At 35.1% G+C, this 13,586-nt stretch overlaps 1 protein-coding gene across 3 annotated transcripts in view; it reads left to right on the top strand.

The window, feature by feature from the left end:
• The first annotated feature begins 226 nt into the window (after positions 1-226).
• The window catches only part of LOC127426597 (period circadian protein homolog 3-like), a 40,976-nt gene continuing 27,616 nt past the window's right edge, over positions 227-13,586 (top strand). The window contains exons 1-5 of one of the 3 annotated variants that reach the window (XM_051673504.1): positions 227-495; positions 6,661-7,289; positions 8,194-8,256; positions 10,589-10,746; positions 12,972-13,313. In XM_051673504.1, coding sequence (XP_051529464.1) covers positions 6,913-7,289; positions 8,194-8,256; positions 10,589-10,746; positions 12,972-13,313 — 940 coding nt within the window. In that variant the 5' untranslated portion in view covers positions 227-495; positions 6,661-6,912. Of the gene's footprint in view, positions 496-6,660; positions 7,290-8,193; positions 8,303-10,588; positions 10,747-12,971; positions 13,314-13,586 lie in introns of those variants that run through there. The other 2 variants (XM_051673503.1, XM_051673505.1) reach the window with 2 other exon arrangements.

Consider the following 13,586-nt stretch of genomic DNA (forward strand, 5'->3'; position numbering starts at 1 on the left):
GCAAAATAACGCGGAAGAAAGGCACACAGAGTCCGCTCGTAGTTGTTTTAACGCGCTGTCTATATTGTTTTGATCCGTTGTGTAACATGGGGATACACGTGAGTCCAACAGCATCTGCAGGTTTAGAATAATGACCACGCCTCCATGTTGGCTTCTCGGCCAATCAGAGAATCTCTATAGGAAACGCTGCCACCAATGAGCATCGAGTAGGCGTGGCTTCGCGCGATTAAACTCACGTTGGAATAATGTGTAACGCTCCGGCCGAGTAATGGAGGGATGCAAGAGAAACTAGAACAAGCTTATTATTGATAATTGAATATGATCAAGCGTCTTTAACAGATATCAGTCGTGATTTAAAGAGTGGATTTATGGCTTTAATGTTAGTCTGATTCTAAAGGAAGTTTAACAAGACAAGAAACGCAGGAGGAAATCCAACACGGCGAGCTGCTTCCATTAATTTCCACTGAGCTAACACACCCACTGTTGTGATTTAAGGTATATTACATATTCATTACATTATCACTGGACTATATCACTTACTAATGATCTGTCACATTTGATATATTACATTTACAATATAAGATCCGTTTGTGCTTTTCCTTATGCATCACGTTGTCTTATACTTGTCCCTCAGCGCATGCGTAGTGGCCATCTAACTAGTTGTATATTGAAATATGACTTAAATTTCATTCACATGGAAATACATAAATTTTGCTTTTTCAAGTCTGGAAGCCTACTTCTACTAATATATCTCATTCTTTTAACATGAGGTATATTACTTAATATTTTATTTATTCTAGTAATGTTGCTCTGTGTCTTATATTTATCGGCATTTACTGATGAATTAAATCAAACACTAAATATAAAATAATCTGCTCGTACTTTTTCTTGAAACATCACGTTGTCTTTCTGCGCATGCGCATTGCCTCTATTTATACTGAGCTTGCTCACTCACTGTTGTAATTTAAGCTATAATAGTACATAACTTGTAGCATTCACTCTTGATACTGTAAATATGCAATGATTTGCTTGTGTATTTTCTTTTTAGCTTGGCTTATACATGCCCTATTCATGTTCTCCTGCACATGCGTAGTTGCGAACCGCCCCTGTAACTTGTATATTGAATAATTATTAACTGTTTTCTCATTAAAGCATATAGTTTTGTGTTGTTGGCAGCTCTGTTTGAGATGTATAGCTCAGTTAAGGTGCTTTTAGAGAATGTCTTCCTCTCTGCAGACTCGTGTCCTTGCATGTGCATGGCGGGAGCGCGTGTAAGTGACAGTGACTCTTCTGCCATTACATTCCCTTGCTTCTGTATGTATGTATGTATGTATGTATATATATATATATATATATATATATATATAATACAGTACTGTGCAAAAGTTTTAGGCACTTGTGAAAAATGTTGCATATTGAGGATGTCTTCAAAAAAATGACATAAATAGTTTATTTATCACTTAATGTCATACAAAGTCCAGTAAACTTAAAAGCTAAATCAATATTTGGTGTGACCACCTTTGCATTTTAAACAGCACCAATTCTCCTAGATACACCTGGACACAGTTTTTCTTGGTTGTTGGCAGATAGGATGTTCCAAGCTTCTTGGAGAATTCACCACAGTTCTTCTATCTATTTCGGCCGTCTCAGTTGCTTCTGTCTCTTTATGTAATCTCAGACAGACACGATGTTCAGTGGGGGGATCTGTGGAGGGTCATGACATCTGTTGCAGGGCTCCCTGTTCTTCTGTTCTAATCTTTTCTATTTGTAAAAGTAATGTTTGTGAGTCTAACATTTATATTTCCTATTGACACACTAAAGCTGAAGATATAAATAACCATCTTAAGACAAATGCTTTTGTGAAACATCTTATGTGCTTAAGACTTTTGCACAGCACTGTATGTATGTGTATTTTATTTATATATATATATATATATTATTAGTTGTCCTATTGTGTATTCTATATATATACATTATTTTCTATTCAATTTTTTTTCAATTTTTATTTTTTAATTATTATTTTTTTATTATTATTTCTGTCTTGATGCTGTATTGTTTGTGCACTGGAAGCTCCTGTCACCAAGACAAATTCCTTGTATGTGTAAGCACACTTGGCAATAAAGCTCATTCTGATTCTCTCATGTGGGTTTGTAAAATGAGATCCTGTATTTGGTCTCTCAATACATCCTAACGGGGAGAAATGGTAGTAACTGCATGTTCAAATAGGCCGAGAGTGATGGTTGTGATGTTAGTGGTCTGGAGTTGCCTTCTGTCATAGTTTAAAGAGTGTTTAGAGGTTCATTTTTGCAATATTTAACATCATAACCACAAGTAATACAAATTATATTGTACATAAGAAAAATTAAGGCTAGCCTTTTGCATTGTGACATTTCCCCTCAAAATTGTCATGTTTAGAATGTCGCAATGCTTGAAAAAAATGTTGGTCATTTGTAAAAATTTTTAAGTAGTTATTTTTTATCTCTGATAGGCGGACCAGCTGAAATGTAAAGTGAAATTGATTGTTGATCAGCGCCACCTACTGTAATGTTGTGAATGTGCTAACGGCGAGTATTCATGTCGCTTTGAAGGGTGTAGCTGCAGGCATAGCTCCAAAAAGGGACGTGAGCTCCAAATCGCCATTAAAGATATAGGGAGCCCCTAACTTAAAATACACAAAATATTGAAAGCTGAAAGAGCTTATTATCCATTAAAAAGGCTCTTGGCAAATTTTGGAACTGAGGGGGAACAAGGGGAAACTAACACTTCTGTTAATCTGCCAAGCGTAGATGGTTATCAGCTAATGCTGATGAATTTAAAACGGCCAAATACGGGTCGTAAACATCAGATTCGAGATTCAACACTTTATATTACGAACAACCAAGTTGTTATTAACAGTTCAAAGAGGAAAAACCCCCTGTAAAAATGCATTTAGAGAGGAAATCCAGTTTTAAGAGCCTTCCATTCCAGCTAATATGTAAAAGAGTTAATCTCTTTAAAACAACACCATAGCACAATAATTAATTAGAAATACAAAATTCTATTCTGCATAAAGGTTCTCACACCAAACGCGACAGAAAAGAACAAGATGAATTGCCAACAAATGCAAGAAGGTATTACTGCGACAGGGGCGGAAACTCCAGAAGGGGGCGGGGTTTCTCCAGATGGGGTTTGGGCCCACTCCAAAAGGTGAGAGAAGGGTATTGCTGCAGGCAGGGCTCGAAAAAGGGGCGGGAGCTACAAACCACCAGCAAAGATATAGGCGGCCTCTAACCAAACCCTTTCCCTAACCTTAACCGTGAGTGGAAATGATGCCCCTTTATGGAGTTGGCAACCCCCTTTTGGAGTAACCTCGCACTCTTTTGGAGATTCCGACCCCATTTGGAGGTCTTTGGCCTGCAGCTAAACAGTTAAGGTTAGGGTAAGGGTTGAGTCAGGGGCTCTGAATGTCTTTGCAAGAGGTTTGAAGCTCCCTTTTTAGAGCTCGGCCTGCAGCTATAACCTTCTCGACAAATGGCCACTTTACACCAAAAGCGACTAAGTAGGTATAGCTGCAGGTCAAAGACCTCCAAATGGGGCGCAGTCTCCAAAAGAGGGTGGGTTAGTCCGAAAGGGGGTTACACCAAAAGTGGGTTGCGCCAACTCCAGAAGGGTTAAGGTTAGGGAAAGGGTTAATGTGCACCTCCTTGTTTTGAGCACAAGCCTAAAAAGACCAATTCAAAATTCAGTAGCTGTAGTTCATCCCCACATTGTATTGCAGGCATAATTTTGATCTCTTTTGAAAGGAGACACTTGGAAGTTTATTGTTAAAAAGTAAAAATCAATAAATGTCATGAAAAAAAAAATGGTTAGAAAAGCTCAAATTTATTGTAAAGTGATCAGCTATTTATTTATTATTATTTTTAATAATATATGACACTGACCTTGTTGATGCATAGAAACATAATGGAGCTAAGCCACAAGTCTGATAATGTTCTTTCAAATTTTAGGATGATAACTTTAAAACTCTTAGTTATATTAATCATTTTCCAAGACCATGTCTTGTGATTCTGGCTGCAAATAGCATTAGCGCCTAAATACAGAATAGTAAACATACAATAAACAGTATCTTGTGCATATATTTTACTTCCAATCATAATTGAGTTGTTATAGCAGTGTATTTTAATGATCTCATGTGGATTCCAATCATATAATGAGGCAGAAAGCAAATTATTGGCAGGTGATGATGATAGCATGTGTACAGCTCTTCTGCAATTACAGCTAAAAGAACTTTAAATAATCATATACCAGAGACTGCATGGAGATAATAGACAAATCATATATTTTTGTAATCTTCTATTTACAATAAGTCTCAGCAGTCAACGGATTCGTTTTATGCTTGGTACGTAATTTATCACAGGATGGGATGGGGAAGTCCCTGTTATGTGGGCACTGAGATATGCATGATGTCATTACTTCCTCTTTATCTTGACCATATTTGGACAGAGAAATTAACTTGTGCTTCTTCTAGCTTCGTGGAGGTTTGGAAATCAACTTATGAAAGTATTACAGCGTGTCAGCGAATCATATCCCATAATTTAATGGAAAATGGACATTAATAATAATTCTTTATGAAGTAAATATGAGAATATATCAAAATCTCCATAAATGTGCACACTGTTGGACTAAATGTTCTATTGGATGTATTGGAAATGTTATTATGTTTACATCAACATTGTATCGGCCACTCTGCTGTCTAACTATCTGTATGGGCTGTGGCCATTAAAAACTCCTAGGTCTCAGCATGAGTCAAAGTTGTTTACAATAACACAACGTTAAAGGGATAGTTCACCCAAAAATGAAAATTCTCTCATCATTTACTCACCCTCATGCCATCTCAGATGTGTATGACTTTCTTTCTTCTGCTGAAAACAAGCAAAGATCTTTAGAAGAATATCTCAGCTCTGTAGTTCCGTACAATGCAAGTGAATGGTGGCCAGAACTTTGAAGGTCTAAAAAATATATAAATGCAGCATAAAAGTAATCCATAAGACTCCAGTGGTTAAATCCATGTCTTCAGAAGTGATAGGATAGGTGTGGTTGAGAAACAAATCCATATTTAAGTCCTTTTTTTACTACAAATTCTCCTCCCGCCCAGTAGGTGCCGATATACGGCAAAAACAAAAGAGGAAAATTAAAGTGGAGATTTATAGTAAAAAAGGATTTAAAAATGGATCTGTTTCTCACCCAGACCTATTATATCGGTTCTGAAGACATGGATTAAACCACTGGAGTTGTATGGATTACTTTTATGCTGCTTTTATGTGCTTTTTGAAGCTTCAAAGTTCTGGGCACCATTCACTTGCATTGTATGGAGACACGTGTTGGTTTATTTTAGTTTTTTACTATGTGAAAAAGCAATGAATCCAGTTATTGGCAACGTTTGTTTAGTGCTTTATGGTTCAGTGGTAATGCAGTATTCATAAAATTACCTGTTACATAAGATCTAGTGTGTCTTTTTTTTTTTTTTTTTTTTTTTTTAAAAAGCAAAGGAGACATTAGATGTGATAAATAAACCAATACTTGTGATATTTCCTTCGAAAGCACTTACTTCTCTCGTATTCTTTTGAAATAGGTTGTAACTTATTCAAAAACTTAAATATGGCAAGCCTAGATGCATTTTTGCCAAGTTTACATACATAATTCCAGGAGTTGACTAGTGCTGTGGGCCATTTGTAGTTCTCGTATTGCTTCTATATGACTGTTTGTACACCAAAGTCTGTCTGTGTTGAACTATAGTAAGCAATAATAAGTGGACTGGTGGCTTTTATTTATGTAAGAATGAGGCCTAGCTTGTTTCAAGTCTTTTTTCAGTCCAACACAAGTTTTAATACCTGACCTAGTGCTACTCTTACTGAGCCTATTTTGAGAATAACTGCGTCAGACTCACTGTTCACACAGTAACAGGCATTACGTAGACAGGTAATGACCCTACTGTATATAAAGTGACCCGATCGTTTTGTTATCTTTACCCAGGTAAATATAACCAAAAGCCAGCCAGCTGCCAATTTATAATATAAATGGGCCAGTAATTAGTGATGTTTGTCAAGGCAATCATAACTCAGTATTGCTCATACTTGGAGAGTACATTACTCTCTGGACATGACTGACACCTCAAATCATTAAAGCTTGTTGAAGATAGGTGTGCTGTTACTTTAAGCGATCAGATTTCTGTCTTTCTGATTGAACACACAAGGGTAAATTCAATATTATTCAGTGGTGAATTTTTAACACTGAATTTAAGATTTGAATTTAAATTAACAGTGAATTTGTAAAACACTCAGTGGTGAATTTAAGAACACATTTAGTGGTAAATGTAAAAACATAGTGTTATATTTAACATTACTCAGAGCTAAATAATGCTCAACAGTGAATTTCACAAGTGTGCAAATTCACAATATTAACAGTACAAGACAGGCTAACTTTTCCTTACTTTTTAAGAAATGGATTGTCAAATACCCCTGAATATTTTAATACAAATACATTTTAATAATCATTTTGTTGTTCATGGTAATTTATGTTCATGTGGCTTACAATGAAAGTGCAAAGATTTAAGAATTATTCTAAAAAATGTTTGTTCCCCACAAGTATTTATCTGGACAATCTGCCCTACCTCTGAAACAGGTGTGCTGGCGTCTTACACGTTACACCGCAGGACATGTCAACTTCCCATCAGATACACATATCTGTTTCTCTTGCAGTTCTCTGAACAGTCGGCTTCAATGGAAGCTCTACGTGATCACCAATTAGAGTCAACCTTGTTAAAGATCATCGGACAAATGGATTGCTCTATCGACAAACATTGTTAATGTGGATAAAGGTGACAGAGCATCTAGATACCGGAGCAAAGGATCCATAGAGGAATTTCAGAGGGGGATGCAGGGAGGAGATAGCTATCCCGATGGAGAAGAGGAGTGCTCTTCTCCAGGCTCTAGCGAGCAAGTGGGACAGACGGACCAAACAAACAATGGTCAGGAGCTGGCCACCAGTGGAACTGGGTCTGGATCGGGCTCAGGGGAGGAGGAGGAGGCCGAGGACCGGCGAGGAGGAGCCAGCGAAGGTGAGAGCTCGGCAGGGTGCGAGGAGAGCAGTGGAGAACGTTCCGGTGGTGAGCAGACGCAGGATGATGTAGATATGAACAGCGGGCACGACTCCAGTAGCGGTAATGACAGCGTCGGTGGATCACGACATCATCATTCGTCCTCGGCCAATTGCAGTCCTGGAAGCACCACGGGATCAGGCAGCACCAAGAGGTACAGCAGTCACTATTATTATTAGCATTCAAAAATGCCGTAGACTGGGGGCCTGGGTAGTTCAGCGAGTACTGACGCTGACTATCACCGCTGGAGTTGCGAGTTCGAATCCAAGGTGTGCTGAGTGACTCCAGCCAGGTCTCCTAAGCAACCAAATTGGCCCGGTTTCTAGGGAGGGTAGAGTCACATGGGGTAACCTCCTTGTGGTCGCAATTAGTGGTTCTCGCTCTCAATGGGGCGTGTGGAAATTTGTGCGTGGATTGTGGAGAGTAGCATGAGCCTCCACATGCTGTGAGTCTCCGCGGTGTCATGCACAACGAGCCACATGATAAGATGCGTGGACTGACTGTCTCAGAAGCGGAGGCAACTGAGACTTGTCCTCCGCCACCAGGATTGAGGTGAGTAACCACGCCACCACGAGGACCTAGTAAGTAGTGGGAATTGGGCATTCCAAAAATAAAAAATGCCATAGACTTGCATTGAAGGAAATGCCTGAGTCCTATCTAGAGACCAGCAATTTGCAATTTAAAATGTTAATAGTGAATTTGAGTTTTAATACAAGTAACCCATTATAATCAAGACCCATAAGCTCATTATTATAGTAACATTACATAATTACTGTAATCTTGCCTCATGACGATTGCAAAATCTTTGTCTTGCACACTTCCATTGTGTAATTGACTTCAGATACAGGAAGTATAGTCCTTGGTTTTTTCCTCTCATTCTGTTGTTGGCTGATTGACATTTATAGATTAAGACAATTTTTTTGCTAACATTGAGCAGCCCAGTTCTGAAATAAACGATCCAGTTGGCCAGCTTTAACTGTATGCCGATGCACGATACTAAAATGTAAGTTTAGACTCCAGGTTAAGTCAAGTTCTTCTTTTGCTCTTTGTATCTTCAGCTCAAAATCTGCTACTGGTTCCTCGTCCTCCAGTTACCACAGCTCTCATCGCACAGAGTGCAGGTAATCTAACCTGATCCAAACAAGTGGTATAGTGGTGACTGAAGAGGTGGGCATACTGTGAATATACTATGAACTATGTTCTGTTCAACTATTGCAAAAAATGTGTAAGAAATATTATTTTCATTAAAAAACTTGGTCTGCTGAAATAATATTTCTAAATGTTAACATATGTAAGATACTGTAGTTTCTTGCTGCCATGCTGTACACTACTAAATCAAAAATATTCTAACACATCTATTTAAATTGATAGATTTGATTAAATGTTAATTTTATTAGGCTACTAGTTGTATGAGTAACACATTATAATGACTGATTAATAAACTAAACTAATATATATACATAAACTACTTCATCAATTGTTTCCTTACCAAGAAATATAAACTGAAAAAATTTAATATAACACGATAAAAAGCACTAAGTAATGGGAAGAAAAACATACATTTGATATAATTACTGACAATTCCATTAACTTGGCCAGCATCTGCGAAGAGCATCAAAATCTAGCACAGGTGCAGTCAATATTTTCACAAAGTGTAATCACATAAGTTTAATAGCTTTAAGTAAATTAGGGCTGTCAATCGATTAAAATTTGTCATCAAATTAATTACATGATGTGCCGATTAATTAATCGGTGTTATTCGCATATCAATATTTACTCAAAGGCCCCCAAATAAAATAATTTAGTATATAATAATTAAAATAAATATAATATAATAAATTGTTTAATTTAGATAATTCAGTTACATTAAATCATATAATTAGGGCTGTCAATTGATAACATTATTTTTTTAGAATTAAATGATGTCCCGATTAATTGCAATTATTCGAATATCAGTATTTACTCCAAAGGCCCCCACATCAAAATAAATTAATGAATAATAATTAAAAAATCTATAAATATAATAAATATTATAATTTAGATCATTTAGATACATCATATAATAAGGGCTGTCAATCGCTAACAATTTTTTATCGAGCAAATTAAATGATGTGCCGATTAATTAATCGCAATTATTCGCATATCAATATTTACTCAGAAAGGCTCCCAAATAAAAATAATTATAAATATAATAAATATTATTATTATTAAGATAATTTGAATAAATCACATCATATAATTAGGGTTGTCATTTGATTAAACTTTTTTTTGAACTAAATTGTGCTGATTATTTGAATTAATAGCAATTATTCACATATGAATGTGTACTCAGAAAGGTCCTGAAATAAAAATAAATTAGTATATAATAATTAAAATAACTAAAAATATAATATTATAATTTAGATAATTCAAATATGTGACATCATATATTATTTAGGGCTGTCAATCAATGCGTTTTATTTTTTATTTTTATTATGTTTTATTTTTTATTAATTACAAGATGTGCTGATTAATTAATCACAAATATTTGCATATCAATATTTACTCAAAGGCCCCCAAATCGAAATAATTTAATGAATAATAATTAAAATAACTATAATAAGGGCTGTCAATCGCTAACAATTTGAGCTAATTAAACGATGTGCCGATTAATTAATTGCAATTATTCGCATATCAATATTTATTCAGAAAGGCTTCCAAATAAAAATAATTATAAATATTATAATTGAGATAATTTGAATAAATCACATCATATAATAAGGGTGGTCTTTTGAATAAAATTTTCTATTGAATTAATTAAATTGTGCCGATTTAATTATTTGAATTAATAGCAATTATTCACATATCAGTATTTATTTAGAAAGGCCCCCAAATAAAAAAATAAATACAATTAATAATAAAATTACTATAAAAAATATAATGTAATAAATATTATAATTTAGATAATTCAAATACGTGACATCATATATTATTTAGGGCTGTCAATCGATTAATCTTTTTATGATCGTATTAATTACAAGATGTGCATATTCATCGCAATTATTTGTATATCAGTATTTACTCAAAGGCCCCCAAATCAAAATCTAGAATATTATTATTAAAATAACTATAAATATAGTAAATATTATAATTCAGAAAATTCAAATACTTTACTGCCACAAATCTGTAAAAACATCAAGGTGGTACAGTACATCAGTCTTGAATTTGTCCGATGGTAAGAACATTCCTTATTATGGAACTTAAGTACGGATTGAGGTCACGATTAATTGTAGCTAACACGTTATGTTTTATTTAAAAAATGGCACTAAATGAATGCCTTAAGTCGACAGCCATAATTTAAATGCATTAATATGTTCGTATGTATGTTTAGCAGGGAAGTATATTTACCAGAAAAATTATGAATGAACTCTTCAAAAATATATTATAAGCAAACGTGTGTTTCTGTGTATGCAGTGAGCAGACGGAACACTGCCGAGAGCAGACGCACAGAGAGATGATGCAGACGGTGCAGGAGATGAAGAAACGGCTGCCATCTGAGAAGAGAAGCCGCAGCAAAGCCAGTACTGTAGAAGCACTGAACTACGCTCTCAACTGTGTCAAACAAGTTCAAGGTAAACACACACACACACACACACACACACACACACACACACACACGGTTCTGTCCTGTGATCGAATGTAGTGTTAAAGCCTGTGCCGTTATAAAGCCCTCTGTATTCAGATCCCTGGTAAAAAGTATCTGATTATGTAATAGTCCGTTAGATCCGTCTGAAGGAAGCGTGGGCCGGTCCTATCCACATACTGGTGGTAAAATCCCATTTAGATGCCATGATATGTTGTCAGCACTTTTTTGCTCTTGTGTTTTTCAAGGAAGGGTTGTATTGAATGTATTTTCGATGGTATTTTGGTGGTGAATTGGGCAGATGTGGATAATTTCTGTATGACCTCAACATCATATGTGTCATGTTGTTAAGTAATCATGCAACTCAACTGCTGGAATGTGGCTGAAGTGTATTTCCTGTATTGTGGTGACTGGATCCTCCTATGTCAGTGCTGTGTTTGTACTGGCCCTGTGTTTCCAACTTTGTATTTTCAACGGCCTGTTTTTATAAGCATTGCTTAAAAGACGGAATGAGATTAAAATACATACCCATCCCGAAACTTTAAATGTGTTATCATAGGAATTTATTGTGGAAACGTGGTACATTGCAAAAGACTCACATTTTATAAAGATTTTTATTTGAAATGTGTGGCAAAGAACGTTTTTGGGAATATATGCATTAAAGCAGATCACTTAATTCATTATTTCTTCTACAGATTTTTTTTTAGTTTCTCTTTAAAAATTAGTGCATTTCAATTTTCTTTTGCACTTTTATTTTGTAATGATTTATTTGTTATTTTTAATTCTTTTTCTTTTAATTTTTGCATCTCAATTTCGTTCTGCAGATTTTTTTACATTTTTTATAGATATTTGTAATTGTTCATTTCCTGCTTAATTTCTGCATCTCCATTTCCTCCTGCTGCAGATTTTTTTACAATTATTTCTTTTAATTTTATTTAATTTGTGAATTTTGCTTTTTTTATTTGTGCATCTCAATTTCCTTGTGCATTATAAAAAGAATTTATTTTAATTCCGTTTAATTCTTAATTTCTCTTTAATTTGTCCATCTCAGTTTCCTCCTGCAGATTGTTTTATTTTAATTATTTTTAGTTCCTAATTTCCTTCTTAACCTCTACATATAATTTTCCATAAAATGTTTTATAATTTATTTTAATTATATTTAATTATTGATTCCTCTATATTTCTTCATCTCAATTTCCATCTAAAATTTGTAGTGTTTATTTTAATAATTTTTCATCGTTAATTTCTATATTTCATTTTCTTTCTGCAGTTTGGTCTTATTTCTTTTTAATTCTTAATTTATATTTTTAATTTGTGCATCTTAATTTCCTCATGCAGGTTTTATATTATTTATTTTAATTATTTTTAATTCTTAATTTCTGCATTTAATTTTGTTTCACATTTTTTTATAATTTTAATTATTTGTAATTATTAATTCATCTATTTATTTTTGTATCTTAATTTCCTCCTGCATATTTTTTATTATTACTTTTATTATTTAATTCTTAATTTCTGCATCTCTTTGTACTTCTGCACGTTTTTAAGAATAATTTCTGCGCATCTCAATTTCCAACCACAATTATTTTTTTTAATAAAAAAATTAAAATAAAATCTCTTTTACTGCCTTCAAAGACTCCATGAAGTGGCTTGACAATTGCTATTTGTTTCTTTCCTGTGTTGGCGCACTTATTCAACTTTCTTCAAAATTAAAGCTAAAAAGCCTTACAATAAAATTGGGGGGTGGTGGTGGGGGGGGGGGGGATTATTCCATACTAAATGTTCATGACTGCCTTCATATATTTTCAGCACCCACTTGTTGTCAGTAGTTTCATAAAGTTGTAAAGTATTGTATGGCCTTTCAAATGTCTTATTTTCAGTTAAGCCTAAAGTCTACAGTAAGTCTATAAGTTTATTCTTTCTGAGATTACACCTTTTATGTCCTAAGGGCATTTCAGTAGTGCACATTAAAAGTAAAAGTTGAAATTCTGGATTTCTACAAATTTCTGATTGAAGTCATTAGAAATAAATGTCTGTAGTCAGTCTGTGATGTAACGCTAATGTGAAATTTCCCAGCAGTTCTGTCTTCTGTCTGGTGTTGTAATATTTGACTTGGTCTCTCTGAGCCACCTGCTCTGTTGTTTGAGCCAAACATTAATTAACTGTATTCTGGCTCATTGTACAGTCACACGCTCAAACTGTTGTGTTCTCCTGCAGCAAACAGCGAGTACTACAACTTACTAATGAGCAGCGGTCTCGAGGAGAGACGAGACATGACGGTGTGCACCTTAGATGAACTGGAGGGGATTACATCCGAACACACACTGAAAAACACGGTTCGTCCCTACTGCATTTCCACCGAGTTTGTGCTGGTGTTCTCGCTGGCCTCTGGGAAGGTGGTGTACGCATCGGAACAGGCCTCCAGCGTGCTGCACTGCAGACGGAAGTTTCTGGAATCTGCCAAGTTCGTGGAGCTGCTGTACCACCAGGACGTTAACGTGTTTTACTCGCACACGGCACAACCGTGCCTGCCACCCTGGAACATGGGCAGAGACAACAGTGAGTCACTTTAGAACAGCCATTTGTACTTTCATTTTTTTCACTCTTTTTGTTAAATATTTAATAGTAAAATAAAATTAATTATACACAATATAATGCTTATAGGGATAGCTTACCCAAAAATGTTTAATTCTGGCATTATTTATTCCCCATAATGCTGTATCAAACCCATATGACTTTAATTCTATTGTGGAACACACAAGAAAATTCAGGATGTTAGGCTCAGTCACCATTGACTTTCAATGTACCTTTTTTCCATACAATGAAAGTCAG

Source organism: Myxocyprinus asiaticus, chromosome 35 (assembly GCF_019703515.2).
Source record: "Myxocyprinus asiaticus isolate MX2 ecotype Aquarium Trade chromosome 35, UBuf_Myxa_2, whole genome shotgun sequence".
In the NCBI taxonomy this organism is placed as follows: Eukaryota; Metazoa; Chordata; class Actinopteri; order Cypriniformes; family Catostomidae; genus Myxocyprinus; species Myxocyprinus asiaticus.